General features: G+C 44.0%; 1 protein-coding gene and 1 long non-coding RNA gene across 4 annotated transcripts in view; one reads left to right on the top strand and one right to left on the bottom strand.

Moving 5' to 3' along the window:
* The window catches only part of ASPG (asparaginase), a 44,635-nt gene extending 38,768 nt beyond the window's left edge, over positions 1-5,867 (top strand). The window contains exons 14-16 of one of the 3 annotated variants that reach the window (XM_064423190.1): positions 3,380-3,479; positions 3,790-3,848; positions 5,447-5,867. In XM_064423190.1, coding sequence (XP_064279260.1) covers positions 3,380-3,479; positions 3,790-3,843 — 154 coding nt within the window. In that variant the 3' untranslated portion in view covers positions 3,844-3,848; positions 5,447-5,867. Of the gene's footprint in view, positions 1-3,379; positions 3,480-3,789; positions 3,849-4,189; positions 5,423-5,446 lie in introns of those variants that run through there. The other 2 variants (XM_064423191.1, XR_010364173.1) reach the window with 2 other exon arrangements.
* A 427-nt stretch (positions 5,868-6,294) lies between these two features.
* On the bottom strand, positions 6,295-17,174 carry LOC135302578 (uncharacterized). Its single transcript, XR_010364174.1, has 3 exons — positions 16,665-17,174; positions 15,085-16,517; positions 6,295-13,405 (listed from the first exon to the last, which is right to left on the bottom strand). It is a non-coding gene; the product is annotated as an uncharacterized LOC135302578 (long non-coding RNA).
* Between the last annotated feature and the right edge of the window lie 4,537 nt (positions 17,175-21,711).

The following is a 21,711-nucleotide window of genomic DNA, read 5'->3' as shown; positions in this document are numbered from 1 at the left end:
TCAAGTACTACAACTTCACAAAATCAAACAGGGGCATAAAGCCAAACCAGCTTTCTCATATTCTTAGATTTCATAAAATTATGTTATAGTATGATATATACAAGGATGCAGCCTTTCAAAACCACCACCTTTCAGAATAAGATGCCTCTTCAGTTTAACATAAAGAGGGGCTAAGGCTGGGGAAGGAAGGGTAAATATGCCTCTGGAGGAATAAGAACCAAGCTTCTACTGCTTGCTGTCTTTCAAAGTCTGTCTGAGCTGAGAGAGATGTGGAGACACAAGCTAAGAATAGCACTCCCAAATCTGCTCAGGACGTAGCAATCCATGCCTTGTGCTGGACTTATTTTTTTCCTTTGGATTTTCATCTTAAAAAAAAAATAAGAAGAAATGGGTTTTTTCTCTTCTGTCAGGGTATTGACACACCTGAAAACAAAGAAAGTCTGTCCTGATTACTTTATATAGACATGGAAAAAGGAAACTTGCTGATAAAGCACAGCTTTGTGTCCCAGGGAAGGATGACATCCTGGTACATGAAGAGGCAGCAAGGAACCCCAAGGTGTCATTTCACTGTACTTTTTACTTCCCAAATCTACAACTGCATTGGCCCTTGTCCTTATAAACCCTCTGAGACCTGACAAGCTTTGCTCCTGGTCCCCTGGCAGCAACAGAGCACCCCTTAAATTGCAGCTTGATGTTGCTGTGAATGTAGGCACAGACAGCACTGTCACTATGCTTGGTATCTTAGCTCTGTCATCATCATGGCTACATTAGCCCTGCTGAAACTGTGAACTGGATACATAATAATTTTTCTGAATGCAAGAGTACTGATGGGCAGGATGCCTGGGATTATCAGCTGTCAAAGGTATCAGAGTTTAGTAAACTGTGGTAGATAGTTCTTTATCAGCAAAGCAGGTTTTAAACATCATGGGAAGTGTATATTGAAGATATCTTTGTTCCATTGCATTATATAACAACGATGGACTTGCTCCTTGGAGGTTGCATTTGTAGTTGGAATTGCTGGCATAAATATCTTTGAGACAAATACAGAGTGAGTGTTACTGCAGTGTAAATTAAGAAGTCCTCTGTACATATTCTAGTATATGAAATGCACTTACTGTGTATAAAGGAAATCCAGATCTGTATGGCTTGACTATGGAAATCTGGATTTGGAGAAAATGTTTTGTGGTGCTCATGATGATCATCAATCAACTAAAGAGTAGGTATCTTCTGTTTAGACTGGTATCTAAATTTTCTCACAAGCTACATCACCTTTTGTTCTCTGGTCACAGTCCCCATAGAATAAGGTTCTCACTTGATCAGTAAATGTCTGCTTCAAAAATGAAGATACTTCTGTGTATTTGGATTGCTCTAATGTCATGAAAGGAGACCACAGTTTTGCCCTCTGCAGCGAGGGTTAAATTGCTCTTTCTGAATCGGTGCTGTTAATAGGCAGTTGATTTTTGAGTTAGTGCAGCTGTCCTTGTTTGTTGCTTACAGAGATGTAGCTCAGGTTCCCTGGCTGTGTGGGTTGGTAATATTTCTGAAAGTCTTTGACCAAAGTGGTTTCCACTTCACACATGGCTGAACGATGTGATTCTGTTTGGCAAATACAATGTGCTCTCCTGTCCAGTGTTGGTGATGCCCATAACTCTCTAGGTAGCCTTTTTGTTTCTTCCTTTAACCTGTGACCTTACAGTGTTAACAGCAAGAGACTGGTCTTTGTAAATAAGATAATTCATGTGTTCCAGAAGTGGCTGCTAAGCGATTTCTTTGCTTTACTAATGCTTACACTTTTTCTTTACTAGTGCTCACCTCTTTCCTGCAGCTTCCTTACCAACCTCCTACTGAGCTTCCTGTTGGACGTCCTTTGCTTTCCTCTATTTCCTTATTGCTTCTGAGGGGCCTTTTCTTTTGTGATGGCAGTTTTCATTAATGATTTATTGATCCTTTCCTTCATGATGCCAGACTGAAGCACTGTGAAACATCTTAGGACCCCACCACTACTTCCCTGTCCCCCAAAGGCCTCAGCTGTGGGTCACCTGGGCTTGCATGGAGGAGCACAGAGGCAATTTGCTTTCCCTTCTCATGCCCAGCCTCTGGGACTGCTGCAATTAGAGGTGTCCACTCCCCTGAAAACATATTTTCAGGTACTTAAGTGATTTAATCAACAGCAGAAGTGATTTCAACCTAGCAGAGAAGTGAATGTTGCAGCCCTGCTTTCATGGTTTCTCCCATGACTGCCCCTTGCATCTTGAGCCTTCTCCACTGTTCACCAGGTCTGCCTGGCTTGGCCATCACCCAGAAGTTCATCCCCATCTCCATCCCTGCTGCTAGCACAGTGCTTGTCACCCACAGCAAGCTCTGCTTAAGGCAGAAAACTCTGAACTTAATAATGTTGGGGAGGTTTCCCCTCTCTTAATGAGATTCAACCTCATTTGATGATTATCAGCAGGGTTCTGCTGAAACAATCTGCAAGCTCATGGCAAGCTCAGGTCTGAAGCCTCAGAGATGCTGGTATCCTGAAAAGACTGAAGGTCATACTCCCAGCCTTCCCTTGAGTTCAGCCTGTCTTCAGGCTTGGTACAGACTGGCATGGTTTTGCATATGCTCTTAGCCCTTTTACCAAAATGAGAGTTAAAAATCAACTTTAGTTATTGTGGATGTGACTACCAGCAGGTGTGCAAAGAAATAACCTGGTGTGCATTCCTCTGAGAACTTTAACTAACTTATTTATATAGGATTCATTCTGATCCTTTCTATTGCTTGTTATATGTGGCAAGCAGAAGTCATCTTTGAAAATATTTTTTTCTTTTTTCTGTTTGGTGCCTATTTAAATCCTATAAATTGTTTTGTGAACCTCAAATATAGCTGTGTTACTGTCCAAATAATATCACATAAATGAACTTAATGTCTAACTACTAATAGCAAGCACAGTTATGCAAACTCGTGAAGGGGGTTTCTTAGGGGTTTTAAATAAGTCCTGTGAATTGCTGGCACATCTGCTTGTGCTCTCACTCAGCTGCATCTTGATTTAGCCATTGCCCTCTCCCCAACTCATTTCATGAGATAAATATTGTGTTGTGAAATATGAAACTGCGTGACTTTTTTTTCCCCTTTGGTCATAGTCACACCCACTATGTGAAACTAGCCTGTTGTAAGTACTTATAGCACAGCCCTAATAATTTAAGGAACTGATTCATCAAGCTGTGTTGCTTGCTCAGCTATTCAAAGCTGTTGTAATAGTGTTCCTTACCTCTCTGCCCTGGCAACTATGCTGAGCCTGGTTCAGCCTTTACCTGCTGCACTCATTGACAGGACCCAGGAGCTCACTGAAATTAACTGAATGATTTAGAACCAATATTAATTATTCTTTTTCCAGCCTTACAGCTAAAGGCGATATGGATGGGCTGTATGCCTGGTACCTGGCTGGTGCAAACCTGGAGCAAACTGGTTATGATGGCAGGAATCCCCTACAAGTAGTAAGTGTCCATACAGCTGTGCTGCCTTGGTGTGCTAGCTGAGTAATAACACATGCTCTTGGATAGTATTTATTTGGGAAAAATATATGTTGGACTACAAAGTGGATTAGAATTTGTTACAAACTCAATTGTGGTGCCATTGTGAAGTAGTAGATAGTTGGAGCAAGAATTTTCTCATCTATGTTGGAGGAATTAAAATTTAAATTGGATTTTAATGATTTTGTGGTAACATAGTCTTAATTCCCACAAGTGAGTATTTGCATGTCCTGGTGCACAGGATGACAGGATTTATTCATGTTTCTGCTTACAGGCAGAGGCTACAGGACAGAAGGAGGTTCTTGACTTCCTTAGACAAAAGCAATAAGAAAGGTAAGATTTTGTTCTCAAGTGCTGGAGTACTGAAATGTATCATGAGCACAAGCATGAAGAAGGATCTTGTCTTTAAGCTCTGGGACATCTGGGTTCATCTGCTGTCCCTGTCTTGGTTCCTGATTTGACTCTGAGTACTTAAACCCTTCTTTGTAGAGTGGGGCTAATGTTTATTATTCTTTCTGCCTGAACCTGGAAATGCTTTTTTGTGCATTCCACAGTGTAGTTCTGAACTTGGTTGGGAATGTAAAAGCTACTAAAATAAAACCACTGAAAGCAACAATGTGATGTTTCATCAGCCTGTTGCAATAAAAGGCTCCTCTGTCTTGTCTGCTTTGGAGAGGAAATGCCTTTTATCAGCCACGTTGGCCAGGCCTGGCTCTCGGGGTGCTGTGCCCCAGCACGGAGCGTTCCCTTCCCCAGGACAGCTGCATGGCCACCACAGCCACTCAGGAGGGGCCACTGTGCCACCTGCAGCATCTCCCCCTGCCCTCTCCTTCTGGCTTCTGATGGAGCACCCTAACCCAGACAATCTCCTGGTGTGACACCGTCAACCACACGGAAGCGCGTGCCAGATTTGTCACAGAGTTAGCTGTACTCCACACGGGGACTGCAGACAGCTCTGTCACAGGGAGCTGTGCCCGGGGCTGCTCCTGCTCTGGGCACAGCACAGGGCAGTGCCACAGCCTCCCTCAGGCCACGGAGGCAGTGCCTGGTTGTGCCTGGCATGAATCCCTTCTGGGCTGCCATCATCCACAGTGTGTTTCCCTGGCCCTGTGTGTGTGCCTCATGTCAGAGCATCAGATCTGGCAAGTCCCTCTAAAGGGAACTTGTTGGGGCATTTGACCTTCTCCAGTGCTGTGCTGTAACTGGAAGCATTTAAAACACTTGCCTTTCATTTCTCAGAGCTCCTTTCTGATGCAATACATTGTTGATTTAGATTTCTCCAATGTATTGGCAAGTCTAATCCAAATTTAAATATTGGGAGGAGATGATCTCCTTTATTTCTTAAAATTAGCACAAAATGTAGTTTAAAGGCTTTGCTGCACCAATGGTTATCTGACCACCTGTGCATCCCATTTGAGAGATGTTAGTGGGGACTGCAGCTGGAATTTTTGTTTTTCTCTATACTGGTTTAAATTAATGAAGGATACAATCAGGCAGATTCTTTGCTTTCCATTGAAGTTTTGGGGTTTTCTTTGGTTTTACCTGATGTAGAAGGATTAGATACAATCACAATCCTGAGCATTTAAATGGAAGTTTTCTAGCAGGCAATGGCCTGCTCCATCCATCCATCAGGAGGAAATGCTAAAATACCTTTAGAATATGAGTTATGCTACAAAGGGATTTCCATTTTCATTGAAATAGGTCTGCAAAAACCACTTTTCTTTTGTAAGTGGGGAGTAAATGCGTTAAATCCTCAACTCCTCCATGGATCAACTCGTAATTCCGTTGGACTGAGCCGCCAGTAGTGTAGGCGGTCTGGAGGAAGTCTTCAGCACTGCATGAGAACTGGCTTGGCAGGCTACAGGGTGAGCTGTTCTCAGGAAGGCTTTGGATACTGCCTGGTTCTAAGCATCCATTCTCTCTTTCTCCAGAGGCTGTAGAAGATGATCACTCCTCATCAGGAATAGCAGCTTGAAGCATTAATCGTGTTAAGCCATTATGGGAGGAAGAGAGGAAAGAAACAATAGCAGTGCTGCTTGGGGCATACAGGAAAGCTACAGCTTAGAAAGATTGTTTATTTAGGATCGCACTGATTGTCCAAAAATCATTTGCTGCGTTTATTTTTAATCACTTTTCTGGAAATAAATGATTTTAAGTGAGTGAGGCTGGAATGCATGGCTGTTCCTGTTACAAGTTCTGATTTTAAAGAGGCCTTTTGAATGTTCTTACATTAAACCACTGAGAACAGTACTGCAGGCATAGCAAATGGAAATGCTGTGGTAAACTCATACCAAGTAAAAACAGTGGATTGTGCATTTCTGGGTTTCAGCTAATAAAATCTCTGAGGAACAATGTTGATTTCACTTGGTCTGTTTTTTTGCAATGACTTTTATCACTCCAGCTGCAATTACAGCAATTGTGAGTGTCAGTGCAAACAATTGAATCAGTCATGGGCATCTGCCTGCAGTTGTGTACTAATCTTCACCAATGTGTCACTATAAACCCTCACTTGAAATGAGTAGGAGGCAGATGCCATAAAGCATGTTTGTGGGACTGCCTGAGTGAATTGATTGTTTTGTTTCTAATAGCATCTTTCCCACATCCTGACCGGAATATAATCAAGATTGCTACATGCTGGACACATAATTCTTTGGACTGTAAATGGGATCTCACTGTTAACAGACCCCAAGTTTAAAGTCCCAACTCTTGCAGACCAAATGAAGAAGGCGATTTGTATGTTTACAGCTGTGCCTGCCCTAGAATATGTAAATGTAGGGAATACTTCAGGCAAATGCATATATTGGAGATGGCAACTTTTAATTTCACCTACAGCTTCTGCAGTAATCTGTGTGGATTTTCTATCTGCTGCATCTGAAGGGAATCTTTGAAGTGCAGATAGTATTTTCTTTTTCCTTTTTATACTGTTCAACCTTCCCACAGCTATTCTTATCATGGAGAAATGACTACTTGCTGAGCCTGCTAGTATTAAAAGATTCCCAAGGTATACTGCATGTCAGATCACACCAAAACAAGGGAACTGTGCATGCAGTCTGAGAAAATGCTGTACACACTACAGTTAAAAACAAAACCATAAAAATACTTTATTAATGTGAAGAGTACTGCACATCTTCACTATGGTCACAAAAATCACAACTAAGCTGTCTCATTATTAAATAATTGATATTACATAGCAATGAACATGCTTTAGATTGAATAAAATTAATACAGAACTAAATGAGATCTGACATCAAAAATCAGGCATCAAATTTGTAATTTTTTGACGTCTTATCTGTAAATACAAAAAGTAGATTATGTATGTAGCAAAGTATTGTTTGTGAAATTTTTTACGATCAGGAGTAAAATCATGCACAGACTCTTCTTCCTATGGTGTTCAGAACTATTATCTTGCCTCTTCAATAGTCTAAGTGTTGATCTACTGAACCAGGAAATCCCTTGGTAAACTTCTCCACAAGTGACTTTCTTGGCATTAGAATATTTTCTATTTTTTAATTATTCTCAGATGCCATCATTTGCTCACAACAGCACCCATTCTTCATTTCTGTACCAAAATGACTGACTGCAGCACAGACAGAGAAGCATCAATATTTTCTTCATATTTTTCAATAAAGGCTCATCTGATCTACAGAAAACTTTCTACACAATAACATCTTATATTTCTAAAATATCCATCTGTGGTACAAAAAATACTTTTGAACAAAAAATTGTATTCTGGTGTCAACTACTGAAATAATAGGTCTCAACAGTAAAACTGAAGAGATGGAGGAAAACAGCCAACCATTTTGGTCTTGTATATAAGCCAGGTAAAGACACAAAGTACAACATTTTGAGATGTGATCCAGTAAGAAGACTTTTAGTTAGAAGGTCATAAAGCTAAAATTAAATGCTTTGGGTCATGTTGAAATTAAGAGTAAAGCAGTATTAGCTACTTTTTGACAAATCTTTCCAGAAATATATATCCTATTAATATATCATCTTATCTAAGAGCATTCCTGCAACTTTCTAGAAAATTTGTGATTTGCCTTATAAATAAACCAGTGTGTTTTAATGGCAGTTATATGAATGCAAATTTAATGTTTATCTGAGAAAGAGCTGGATCTCTTTTATATATATATCAGAATTTCATTCAGGAATTGTTAACAGTATATAAGTGTTAAGAGAAACTTGACATAAGTTAAATGTATAGGGTGCTGTGGCAAGAATCACCCAACCAAGGCCAGAAACTTCAGCTCTTGACTCAATGTTGGAGATGAACTTCAGTAACACTTTGGAGATCCTGTGTTGTCTTGTTCGTCTACTACACCCTTTGCTTCATGCTGGATTTAATAATCATAATTATACTCTCTGTGATAACTCCCAGTCTTATGATGAATCTATTTGTGTGTAGTAACCCTTAGGTTTTGCATAGTTATTGCTCAAAAGTGAAATCTAAATATTAGTAAGGAATAAAATTGATCCTATTTGTTTCAGTTACTGTAAGCAGCAGACAGTGTCTTTCATTAGTTGAAGTATGCTAGACATCCCAGAGGCAGCTTAGTTTTTTTAAACATCCTAATTTTTCTCCTTCAGATCAATCCTGAAAAGATCCAATAAACTCTTTTTTTTATCCAGCTCAGTAAAGGTTTGCAGATTAAGCAGCCATACAGGGCTATGGGTATTGTAAATACACTCATTCCATTGCCAGGACTAATTGTGGGTCCATTTCATAACTGCTCAAGCACACCTTAGCTCCAGACACCCATGATGTCCAGGTACCCTTCTGTAGCTACATCCTGCTGCAGTTTGGGAGATCTGGCACTGTGGGGATCAGCTGCAGACCTGTGCTTGGTATTGTAGACACAGTACACATTGGAATGGCATGGTGGAAGCTGGATAAAGTTACTTTTGGGTTGGGTTTTTAATTTTTTTAAATTTTTTTTTTGGTGCAGAAAAGCTTGTGATATTATTTACTATCAGTTTTTACTGGAATATAAAGTGGCATTTTAGTTTCTGCTAGGAAATGGCAGCGGCTCCCATTCTTTTCCAGCCTCTGTAATAATGCAAGGGGTCAGGCTGTAGTTTTCCTTGCCCTGCAGAATCACCACTGGGTCCAGTGCCACAGCAGGAAAGTGCACAAGCTCCCAGCCTGCACCTGTGTGAGTGTCAGAGAGGCTCCTGAGGGTCTGGACCATCCTGTTGTACAATGTTCCACCGGGAACTATAGAACATCATAAAGGCACAATCAATAATGTGACACTTGTAACTGCTGCACAAATGTTGGATTCATTTCCAGTGTTGAATGTTTTAAGTTGCAGTGACGTTCTGGGAATGAATGCTGGTGCTGGAAGCTCTGCTGCCTCTCCACAGAGGAGACACTATGAATGCCTCCTCTAAAAGTCAAACATTACATCAATTCTACAGCTTTCTTCACTTGAAAGACAACACCCAGCTTCCACTTTGTTTCTTTTTCCTAATGATCCAGCTAAGACTGCCAAGGGATAGGGACTACTTGGCCTATGTCAGCACTTCTCTTAACACTGCAGAAAGCAGAGATTTGCACAACTAACATCTCCAAGTTCCTGTCTGATTTGAGCTACAGCTTTTCTTTCCTGAATGCAATCACTTTCTTTTCTATTGATGGCTGAAAAGATGAAGTTTCTTTTTGGAGAGTCTCTTATAAAACTTTTGTCATGGAAGGGCACTCTTAATTGTTTGAAAAATCAGCATGTGCTTGCTCTCCTACTGAATGTTGACATAGTAAACTGTTGACATCTGACAAGGTTGCCTGACCCCCGGACAGACTGACTGTGTCTGATCAGAACTTGCTGAATTAATCATGTCCAGCAAGGCTTCAGTATCTTTCTACTTAAATAGCCAAATATCTCCAGTTTTGCACACCTTAACTTAGAATTACTATACTATAGCATGTCTCAGTTACCTCCTACAGGGATTTTGCTGTTCAGCAGTGAGTGAAAATAAATCTCTCATCTGGAATTAAAACCCCTCCTTGAATCAGAGTTCCTTTATTTGCAGTCTGCTGAACAGCGTGATCAACTGGAATTCTTCCAAAAGGATTGTGATCTAGTTGGAAGATTCCTCCATTTTTAAGTCTTGTTCAAGTAGTGAGATGAGTAGGGATGGAAATGCATCCCTGGTGCACAGAAGACAAAGTGAGCCCAGCTCCACTTACACAAAGCACTGAGGGACCCAAAGAGTGATCAAATGCATCCACAGGGTAATTCCCTTCTCCAGGCACCACTGCTCATCCCTCCATAGCACCTATTACAGCAGTTAAGAAACAAAATCCTTTTAGTTCCCAGCAATGCAATTTGTTAGATCACTGAGATAAACCTGAAGTAATTGCATGGTGGGTGAAAACAAGAAATTTATAAAGAACTGCTCAAATGTGTGCAGCATGTATTATCAGAAGCACAGCTGATATGTTTGTGTCTCCCAAGTGGACTCTATCAGCAGTATAATCATCTTCTAGACTAGTAAGACTAGTCTTCCCACAGTTCTTTAACAATGTTTTATGACACGGTGGTGTTTGATTGCATGTTTCTAGCAGCACTTTAATTTTAGTGACTCTTTTAGAAAAGCTACTAATGTAGAATGCTTATAAGATATGTAAAGTCCCATACAAATGAATCTGTGGGACTCAAATGTTGCCATCTTAGATAGTCCATGAGTCAGAATAAAATCTCGTACTACCAGATTTATTATTTTGCAAAGTGTCTATCTGAAAATTACTTTAGAGACTTCATTATACATACATTTGTTTACCTGTGATCAGCTGAATGGGAAGAGGCAGAAGCCTGTGTCTCAAAAGTGTAGCTCAGACAAGAATTCTGAATCACAGCAGCAAAATGTCTAGTGTGAACCACACTAAACAGCACTGCTTAACGTGGCTCCATTTGGGAAGGGTTGATTCAAATCTCAGGGTCAAAAGACTTGGTCCTAGATGTCCAAATCTGCCACTGATATACCAGGAGGTTGTCACAAGTGGGGCCCACGCTCCTCACAGGCTGGCAGGGCCAAGGCTGTGCCCCTTTCCCCCTCAGCCTGCCCTGCCAGGGCTCTCCTGTCGGGACACGCTCAGCCGGTGCATATCTCGCGCACTCCCACTGGCGTTTTGAGCTTCACACCAGCACCTCCCTCCCACTCCAGGATGCTGCACATCACAGGGAATCCATGGGAAGGTGCCAACCAACAACATCCTGCAGCCCTGCTCCGCAGCCTCCTCCGTACGCAGGCCCTGCCAGGCCTCGGCGTTGCGCGACCTGATGCGTGGCACGTTGCACAACGAGGCAGGAAAAGGCTGAGATACCATTCCCTGTCTCGCAGCAGCAGTAAATACCAGAGCAATAAACAACCACTCTCTCAAGCCACAGTATTCCTTCACATCTCCTCAGCTTCCACATGGGATCAGAAGAATGGTGGCCAGGGGAGATATTGCCCGGCCAAAGCTGCCTGCTAAGTATCCTCAGCAGCACTTCTGCGTACAGATAAGCCTCATTATTACATGTTTATGTGCATAATTAATGTGCTTCTCCTCTAGTGCCACTGTTGCAGATCCCATTAGGCTCTTGTGCTTGGTGTTCAACAGTCCCAAATCCTGGTTTTAAGGGCTTAAAAGTGAAAGTAGATGAGACTCCACACAATAAAAGGTGCTAAGAAAGGGGCAAGAGAATGATAATTATGTTTGTCTACACCAGCTGATTATTCCTACATGAAATGATTAATTATTAGCACAGAAGGAAAATGACAATCCTGGCAATTCAGCAAAAAGAAAAGAATTTCAAGGTGAGAAAAAAGGAGTCTTAATGGCAATCAATCGCTGAGAGATATGAAGTTATCACAATTAGAACAGACAGCTGTCAATTAATCCTGTCATGCAAGAAGCTGCTGTGCTGGGGAGATTCTCTGATGAGCACTGTCTGTGCATGAATAATTACACTTGCTCTTCCAAGGGGAGTGGCTTCCTTCCTGGGTATGTTTTGCTGTGCATCTTTGTGACCAGGGCCCAGCAAAGTTGGGATTTCAATGCACCCAATGCTTTCTGTGGCCCATCTGAATTTCTTATTCCCACTGAAGGGTCAGATTGGGATGACATGAATCCAGCACCCCTGAGGCATCCAGCAAAGATCTTTGTTGAATCCTGTAGAGCTCCAGGGCTTCAGGGCACAGACAATTGGCCTGTTATCTCTCCGTCTGACAAGAGTGTGATGTGAAATAAGTCAGTTTATTTACTTGGACCACTTTGACCAAGCTCTCTGCCCACAACTATGTCACTATTCACCAATGTTGTTTGGAAAGTTCTATATTCCAAGGACAGAAAACCGGAAATGCGAGATGAAGCTAAAAATTACCAGACTACGTCAGTGCAAAGTCACACTCTGACTCTGCATGTTCAATAGCTTGAACCAGCAAAAGCCCAGGAGATCTTGATAGATGGTCAAATAATTAGTAATTACTTCCTTTCTCATGGTTTTATGGGACAGGACATGTAATCCTGCCAACTCGGAAAAAACAGCTGGTTGGTGAACTTGAAAAATCAAGTTGCTACAAGGTTTGTGATGGCTATCACAATTAAGCATTGCAATCAATTATAAAGTTATTGAAGCAGACTTAATGCATGGCAGCTAATCTTAAATAGGAATTGCTTGGCTGAAATGTTCAGGAAAAGTGAGTGTTTTCAAGTGTTACCTTCCAGGTTTGAGCCTGAAACTTCATGGTAGAGCAAAAGGTGCTGGCATTTAATGAAAGTCAGCTCTTAAGGTTTTTAGAGTCAGGCATCTGGGAAGTGTGGCATTCAAAATTGGTCATGTCAGAATTCTGTTCACTGGCCATTTAATTTGGATCTTTATTTCAAATTTAAAGTAAGAAAAAAAAGAGATAGAGAAAGGAGAATTGATTGTGAGGAGATAGAAAAGTAACCATGAGACCACGCTTTCCTGAAGTTTGAAATACTACAGGGAGAGCTGATTGCAAAAGAGGACTCAGTGGATTCATCTCTCATGCACACATCTTTGTGTCCAGTTCTGGACTCCACAGAACAAGACAGACAAGGAGCTACTGCAGAGGGGCCAGCAGAGGCCCCATCAGAAGACTGGAGCACCTCTTTTATGAGTAGACTGAGGAAGCTGGGTCTGTTTATTTAGAGAAAACTCAGAGGAGATCTCATTAATCCATACCAATGTCTCAAAGCTGGGTGCCAGGGGATGGTGCCACACTCTCTTTCGTGGTACCCAGCAACAGGAGCAAAGGCCTTAACTAAAACACAAAAAGTTTCACCTCAACGTGGGGAAGAACTTCTTTATTTTGAAGGTGGCAGAGCTCTGGAACAGCTGCCCAGCGAGGTCTCCCTGTCTGGAGACATTCAAAACCCACCTGGATTGTTCCTCTGTCACCTGCTCCAGGTGACCTTGCCTTGGCACGGGGGTTGCACTGGATGATCTCCAGATGTCCCTTCCAACCCTGACTATTCTGTGGTTATGTGATCTCCAGCTATCATCTCAACACACTGCTGGGACTCCTGAACTGACAGTGGAAAGTCGTCACAAAGTATAACCCACATCAGAAGATTATACTTTACAGCTGCAGAAGTACCTCCTTGTTGTCTGCAATGTGCTTTTCCTGATGTTTTTTAGGGCCAGAGTTGAAGCTTCTCCTTTCTATCAGGATCTCAATGCAGGGATGGATGGATCTCCCAGGACACATCTGCTTACACACCATCTCTGCAGCACAACCATTGCTCTTCACACATTTTTCTTTTTGCAGCTGATGAAGCACAGGAAATTGTACCCACAGAACCAGCCTGGAAGTGTGGAAAGCCTTCAGGTCTCCTTATTTTAGACTTCTTATTAGAAGAACTGACATGTTTAACAATGAAACTGAAAATTTGAAATAGAAACCAGAAAACTTGTAATCTGCTGCTTGCTATTGTGCCTCTTTACTTGAAAAATTCTCCCAAAAAAGGGAAAAACTGCATTTATTTGTATAATGTAATTTACATGGTTAGCTTCTGGAATGAACAATATGTTAAGTCAGAACAAGGAAAATAGTGAAAAACAATATTACACATTAAATTGGTATGCAACCTCTGTAGTGCTCAGGGACATTGAAATGCATGCTTAGATAAAGCATTTGAGATACAAATCTCTTTCCTGCTAAATTGGTAACTTTGGATTTAATAAAAATTTTGTGCACACAATAGTGGCATTTCCAATAAAATGTGAATTCTTGGCCTTGTAAGAACCTGCTAGCCATATTTTAATTTCTAGCACTTCTTTATTAATCTACCCACTGAATGGCAAACCCACAATCTTTCTACAAGTTCTTGGTTGGAAAAATATCCCACCTCATTCATTTATCTATTAATCACTTGATGTTATTTAGGCAGTAATCTCAAAAGGCTTCCTATTTACATGGGGAAACATTAGGCCATCTCTCAGGGTGTTTATTACTGCAAATCAAGTTAGTATCAAGCTATTATTATGCTCACATGTGACACATAGTGGGCTGCTGTATTGACAAATGAGTTTAAACCAACTAAAGTAAACATGAAGTTGCTCCATCACTGTTTGCTATGAACATATGGAATGCTGATTTTCCAGGGTGGAAGAAAATCCACTTGCAGATTTTTTTTTTCTTCTGTTTACCAGACCCAAAAATATTAAAAGTACTTTCCAGGACATGTCAGATTCTGGGTCTTTCTTTAAGAAACTTCCAGCCTAATTTTAGGTGAGCATTAATGAGTAAGAGTAGGAAATTGGTGGGGAGATAATGAACGTAGAAACAATAAGCAGAGACATGTAAACTCCATGTCCATGCTTAGTTTTAGTGCTGGATTTAAGTCCAGAATTGTCAGATAAAACATGTCATACAAGGAATAGTACTTTGGGTTGTCCTATGCCCTTCCATAATGTTACCTGTGGAATAAGGAACTAACAGGAAAGTACTGGGAGCTTTTGCCAAAGAAGCATGGGGATATTGACTGGCAATAATGATAGCACCTTCCAGTCATTTTTCATAAATTCATTTTTTCAAAGCAGAACCTCCCTGAAATATAATCCTCTCATTACCAAGCATTCATGATCTTCCATATTCTGCCATGCAAACAGCACAGCCTTTTATGTCCTCCCACAAGCTTACCCTTCATCTTCACTTCCTCCCAGACCAGCTCTTTGTCTCCTGCAACCACCCCTGGCGTTATGTCTCCTTTTGTGCTGCCCTCTTTCTCTGACACTGTGAGGTGACTGGCATTTGCCTTCCCCATCCAAGAAAACTCTGCCTGCTGTCCAAGGGACTCAAGCCATCATGTTCCCTGTTACAGTGTGCTGCTCCTCCAGGTTTCAGGAGTGTTGGTGCAGACAGAGAGCTCTCAGCAGCCAGTGTGGGAGGCCATGCTAAGGGTTACCACAGTCCTTTTCATTCAGGTCCCACCGATATAAACAATACTTAGTTTAACCATCAATGGAAACAATGGACTAATTACTATTCCTTCTAATACTCCTCATTTCCCCCCTATCTAATTTCAGAACCGATTCTATTATTTTAATGCTTCAATCACCTTTCATACTTTCACAGAGGAAGAACACATTGCTCATCCCTTGGCTAGTGCCACCTGTCCATTTCCACTTTTGGGCGCCTCTACTCTTCTACCTTTCAAAGCCTTCAGCCTGTTCTCTGAGACTCTACCTAGAGAAGGGAGGAGGCAGGATGTTAACTTTCTTACTTCCATAATTGAGGGTATATGGGTGAGAAATAGAACCTACTAAATGCTTATATAATTAAATGAAAGGTATGTTTACCCATTCACTGTAAAACCACTGCCACTCATTAAAAAGAAGTCGAAAGCAGGAGATGGTTCATGCTGCCTAAAGACCATACAGGTTCTGGTACCTCAGAGAACCCTGTTTGCCTCAGACAGGTCCCCCCTTATTGCTCAGAGTCCCTAAGGGGCCATCTGCCATGTGTGTCTGACCCAGGACCAGAAGAGCCATGAGATCTCTGGGGATTTTATATCTCACCGTGCAGGAGCAGGTCCTGACTGGTTTGGCTGGAAAAGACTCTTGAACCAAGTCAGTATGGACAGTCAGGTTATTATTTAGCTGCGTGGTATTGTGGAGCTGTGGGTGTGGGTGTGAGTTTGTGTTTGTCAGAGGGAGGTGAGAGTTGCCAGTGTAGTCTCTGGAGGATTATATATAAAATACAGCCCATGCAGTCATGCTGCACATGCTGTACACATCACTGGCAGGAGTGGACGACCTAGAACACTGTGTCACAGCACAAATGCCTCTTCTTACAGGGTGTAAATAGCAGTCTTGCTTCCACAGATTTCCATGGATGCCAAGGACAGAGGTGTCCTTTGAGTGAACTCACAAATGGTGCACTCTCCTCTATCCAAGGCAAGAAAATATCCTTTTGGGAGAAAGAGAAGGTCCAGAAACCCCCTATGGCTTGGACTATCTGGAAGAAGGCACAAAATTAAGCTCTGGATTTGAGCGTGAGAGGGCAGAGCAGAAGAGCAGGAGCTGGCTTTACCAAAGCAGACTGAAACGCCTCCAGCCTAGATGCAGGGAGCTTCCTCAGCATGAGGTTTGCATAGGCTCCTAGAGCAACCTGTTCTGGTTCCAGCACTCCAGCTTCTGGTGCAGCACCACGTTCACACAAGCTGTGCACAGCACAAGGCCTTCTCCCTGCTCTGCTGCTCTGGGATGCCTCCTGTAAGGGCATTTCCTCTGGGACCGCTTGAGTCTCCTATGTATTTTTAAAGGACCAAAGATCATAGGATCTGGAGCACCAAAATGCATAAACAGCACTCAGTTCTTTAAACATTCAAAGCACTATATAAACATTAGTGAAGCCTCATAAGATGAGGTAGGTAAGCATTATCTCCCTCTCAAGGTGTGGTAAAGCGACTTGGCTGAGGCCGGAGGCTGAGTCACTGGCAGAGCAAGGTTTACCATCCACATCTCTTTGAAATGGTGTCTCCTGGGCTGGCTGGAGAGAGCAGCATGTGGTCAAGCAGTGCAGGCAGCCTGGCACCACCAGCAACCAGCATCCCCACTGCCACCATGGGGAAGCCAGCTGTGGGGTTACCATAATCCCCACCCTAAGGTTACAGGGCGTGAGGACCTTGCAGCTCACCTCAACAATGGCTCGGAAAACACCGTGAATTCGATTTCATTGCTAGCCTGTCAAAGTTCAGGGTGCCCTCCCTCCCTGTTGGCTGTCCAACACCTCTGAACATCAGAACCTTTTTCATGTTTTTCAGTCTGGCTTCTTAGTCCGTTCTTTCTGAAACCAAGGTCGGGAACATTCAGGAGCAGAAAGTGACCTCCAGACAGGTCTGGTGTTCCCAAATGGTGACTCCCCAAGGCACCTGAAGAAACAGCAGCAGAGCTGGGGGGATATTGGGGGAAGACAGGGCAAACCCAGTCGCTCACACACAGCAGGTGGCTTCGCGTGTCATTTACAAAAAACCCCCTGAAACTACACTGAAAACAGTCAATCCGACAATGAACATTCCAGATTAGAAATGGGTACCTGTGCTACCCCTCAGGAGGGCTGGGCAGCACATGGCAACGCTGCCAGCTCACCCCGGGGATGTCAAAGGGCTTTTATAGATTTCCTTCCCATCTCAGAGAATATCGGCCGGGGGGGAAGAGGAGAAGCCCTCTCAGAACGCCGCGGAGGGCAGGCAGGAGGGCAGCCCTCAGGCCTGCGGGGAGCGGCCACGCTCGCCAGGCGCGACGCCACCAGCACGGATCCCGGGCCAGGCCGGGCGTTCACACTGCGGCGGTGAAATCCCCCCGGAGAACGTGACGTGCCGGTTTAAGGCTTTTTTGTTTTGTTTTGTTGTTTTGTTTTTCAGGGCTGCCAGCCAGGCGAGGGGGGCCGGCAAGGGTGCGAGGGCAGGCGGCCCGTCAGCGGCAGCGCCTGTCGGGAGGGCGCAGGGTGGAGTCTCTTACTCACCCCCGGAGCCACCTCCAGCTTCGGCGAAACCTGTCGAGCAGTTTCCCCCGGTGGCAGGGCGGAGGGCAGGAGGGCGGCGGGAGGAGAGAGGGAGGGAGGAAACGCGCCGCCTCGGAACAGGTTTGTCCTTCTCTACCTGCTGACGTTCGGCCGCCCCAGATGATGGCTGGAAACAAAACCGCCCCGTCAGTGCGAAGGCAGCCTGGAAAAACTGGTCGTGTGAGGGGCGAGGGCAGCATTCCTGGCTGCCGCGCAGGGGACGGCTCATCACCGCGAGGTACCGCGCGGGTATAAAAGGGCCCCGCACGGCCCGGCGCGGCAGAGGGGCGGCCGCGGCACATGGGCGGCGCGGAGCGGCCGCGGGCGCCCGGCCCGGGCTGCCGCCGAGCTGCGGCCCCTCAGGAGAACGGCTGGTTTTGTTTCGTTTGTTCTTTTTAAACTTTTTTTTTTTTCTTGGTTGTTTTGGGTGTTTTTTTGGTGGTTTTTTTTTCTTTTTCTTTTTTTTTTTTTTTCCTTCTTTCCACTTTGTAAAGAGAGCGTGTTGCCGTCCAGCTCTCCCAGCCCCGGTGCGAGGCCGGGGATGCTCGCGGGACGGTGGCCCTCAGTAAGTGGCGGCGCTGAGCGAGGAGTGCGGGCCGGGCCGGGCCGGGCGCTGTCCCCGGGCGCTGTCGCCGCCCGCCCGCCAGTCCCGTGTGTTCTGTCTCGTCCCCAGGTCCGCCGCGGCGAAAGGAAGAGCCAAGCGCGGGGCAGGAGCGGGCGGGGAGCGCGCCCCCGCCCCGCTGCGCTCCCCGCGGACCCTCAGCCTCCTTGGTGCAGTGGTTCTTAACAGTTCAACAGTTCTCTAGCATAATTGTGAAATGTTTAGGACCACTTGACCAGCGAGGCCCGGGCATCGGCCGGCAGCGGCGGAGACCTGCAGCGCCCGCGGCGGAGCGAGCCGGAGCGGGGGAGCCGCCGGGCCGGCCCCGGGAGGAGGAGCCGGGGCCGGAGCCGGGGCCAGAGCCAGAGTCGGGGCCAGAGCCGGAGCCGGGGCCAGAGCCGGGGCCGGGGCCGGAGCCGGGGCCAGAGCCAGAGCCGGGGCCAGAGCCGGAGCCGGCGGGAACGGCCCGGCCCGGCCCAGCCCGGCCCCGCAGCCCCCGGGACGGGCGGCGAGGCGAGGGAGGGCCGGACCCTGCACCCCGCTCCGGAATGAGCAAAGACAGGGCAAGTGCTTAAAAAAAAAGTTATTGCGTGTCCTGTGGGAACTGAGGAGTTTAATAACTTAAAAGGAACAGGTAGGATAAATACTGCTGCTGCAGCTGCTGTCATCTGGCTGTGCCAGAGGCAGGCTGATACACTTACTGCATAACCATCTGTTCTCTCCTTTATCTGCACCATACACTCAGATGCACAGATTTTAAAAAAAAAAAAATCAGATTGGCTCTCTAGGCTGCCTTCTCCAGAGGCTTCCCACCTTTCCACTGGTAATAATATGCAAGATGTATTCAGTGATAGCACTTCTTTGTCTTTGAGTGCACTTTTACTTAGGGCAGTGTAGCCTTTCTCTTGTGCTATTTTATACTTTATTTTTCATATGTACACTTACTGCAAGCAGCTAAAGGGCATCTGGACTTTTCTGTTCTAACTTGGTTGAATTACTTCAAAGGATGTCTGCTTTTAAAACTGTGGTAATGATGGCCTGGCTTGAAGGTCTATGGACTTAATCAAATCAACCTTAGAGAAAATCCTGAATCTTTAAAAATGCAGCTGAAGAATTTTGATTTTTTTAAAAGAGGAGGGGAAGAAAAGTCTGAAAACTGCAATTCTTCCAAGAATTTATTTTTCTTATAGAAGCGTAGCTTTGTGAATAAGAGGTTCTTCTTAGCTTGTGCTCATTCTTCTCACCCATATCCCAAATATCAGTTGAAACTAGAAATGTAATAGGTTTCTTTTTATTTTTCTTAACTTGCATTTAAATAAAAAGGGCAATAGACTAATTCATAAAATGGAATTTTACTGCTTTAAATTTGACCAAGAAAACTTGGTGACCTGTCTATGTGTATGTTTTAAACCTTTAAACCTAACAGTTTATATACGTGTGTTCTTGCCATCGCTTCTGTGGAATTCCCGTGTCCTCCAAAAACGTGCCATCTGGCATGAACAGGAGATGCACGAGTAAATTTGCAGGGGATTCTGCCCTCACTGAAGTCAAGAAGAGTTCTGAATCTGCAGTTGAGCTGTGATCTTCAGGAGAAGAGCTTCCAAGAGTAGCTGGAAATACTTGAAGAGTAGGCAAGTCTGATACATAAAAATGCTTCTTGGGTACAGCCTAGTAAAAGCGTGATTTTTACCTGCTGGTGTAACTCAGAACAAGTTAGGCAAGGTTAATTACAGCATAATAGGTTTTAATTTAGCTGGGAATGAGGGTATGGTGGCTGCTAGCAGTGTTTCTCAAACTGCAAGGCTGGCCTCCTTAGGCAAGCTTACACAAGCCCAAGGCAAATGGAAAAACACACTTTGTCTGGGACTTGGCAAACATAGAACCCCCACATCTATTAATGATGAATCCTCATTTGCCAAGGCAAAAATTGAAATGCTCTCCCAAGGAAAAGATTAATGACCTGTCCCACTTAAGGGTCTGATGATTCAATACCATTCTGTCTGGGTTCTAATATATGGTGCTCATTATCACAGTGTCTGAGCACCTCCCAAATAGTTAAAAAGTAATACTAGGGTTCTGCACACACAGTTCTCATTAATTTCAGTGGGTGTTGTGGATGTTTAAACAGAGCAGAGCCCTGAAGAGTTGAAAATGGACTTGCAAAACACACTGTGAGTTAGATCCGCAGCTGGCGTGAATCGGCACAGCCCTCAACTTCCGTGGAGTTACACTGATTTACCCTAGCTGGGATTTGACCCAGTGTTTTTTCCCTCCTGCCTATCTGCAGTTGATAAGTCTGATCCTCTCAACTGGCTCTGTCCAAGTTGTCCACTGGCTTCAGCAGGAGTACTAGCCATACAAAGTAGAATTTTCTATTTCAAGGGAATCCTCATTGCTCTTAGCACAGCTCAACCATGATTCAAGATTTTTTTCTCCCTGTGTCTGAGTGCAGTGTGCCCTGGAAAAGTTTGGAAGGAACCTGTTTGATTAAAGGAAAGAGTTTTGTTTTTTTAAGGATATTGTTAATCATGCAAACCTGTGGGGGAGGTTTTGCTTGCACAAAGATCTTAATGTCTTGTACTGGGCTGTCCATGTCAAGACAAACCTCTCTTGAATGCTTACACAAACTGATGTTTCATTGTAGCCCATTGCTGAAACTGGGGAGTGTCAGAACATTACTGAAATGTCTCCTTTACGCATGTTTTATTCTGTGACATTTTTAAGGTATGGTTATCAGGTTGACTTCTGACCATTGTTTTTCCTCTCTCAGACTGGGTGAACTCCTGATGACAGGCTTGTAGTTTTCATAAGCTGGCAGTAAGCCATGTGGATGAACAAACAAACAAACAAAAATCCCCAACAAATTCGCAATGAAAACCTCTGGGCAAACAGCCCTTCCTTGTGATATTGTCTAAGCTAAGCAGAAGCCTGAGGGGATGAAGGGAGGAGACTTTTCTGCCAAACTTAGTAAAATGTTGCCCCGCAGTTACAGAGCATGCTCTTAGCTCTTACTATTAAAGTCCCAGACAATATTTCAGTTACTTATCACTGAAATCTTGGCCTTTGGATAATAACATTTAATTTTTTTACTCCCTTTTAAAATGACTAGCAAAGGTATTATGACCAGACTGGAAGGATAGGTGGATTAAACCTTCTGGTTTTGGACTAAGCTCTGGACTAAGGATGTCTTTTTTACTGTCTGCTCTGCCCAAGAAGAGGAAGTAGAAGCACATTCCTCCCTCCCCACCCTTTTCTGTAGGCTGCTTAATGCTTTGGCAGCATCCAGGAGTTTCAGTGCACACACAAATAATTGGGTGGGATGCTGATTGGTCAGAGAGTCAGGTAGCAACACCGAGTGAAGCACACATTCAAATCAAATGCACATTTGAATTAAGAAAGAGCAACCCAGAACACACCTTCCTTGGTAATCTACTGAATAATGCCCTTGTGCACAGAAGCAGTCTAGATGCTGGTGCTGCTAGCTGTTGAGTAATGCAGTAATCAGGGCATCCTGGGCACCATGCTTAGGCATCATACTTACATTCTTGAACAAGAAGAGTTGTAGTAGGTAGAAGAAGG

The sequence above is a fragment of the Passer domesticus genome, chromosome 6, assembly GCF_036417665.1.
Source record: "Passer domesticus isolate bPasDom1 chromosome 6, bPasDom1.hap1, whole genome shotgun sequence".
Classification (NCBI taxonomy): domain Eukaryota; kingdom Metazoa; phylum Chordata; class Aves; order Passeriformes; family Passeridae; genus Passer; species Passer domesticus.
Note: the sequence above shows the minus strand (reverse complement) of the source record. Positions and strands in the feature narration are given on the sequence as shown.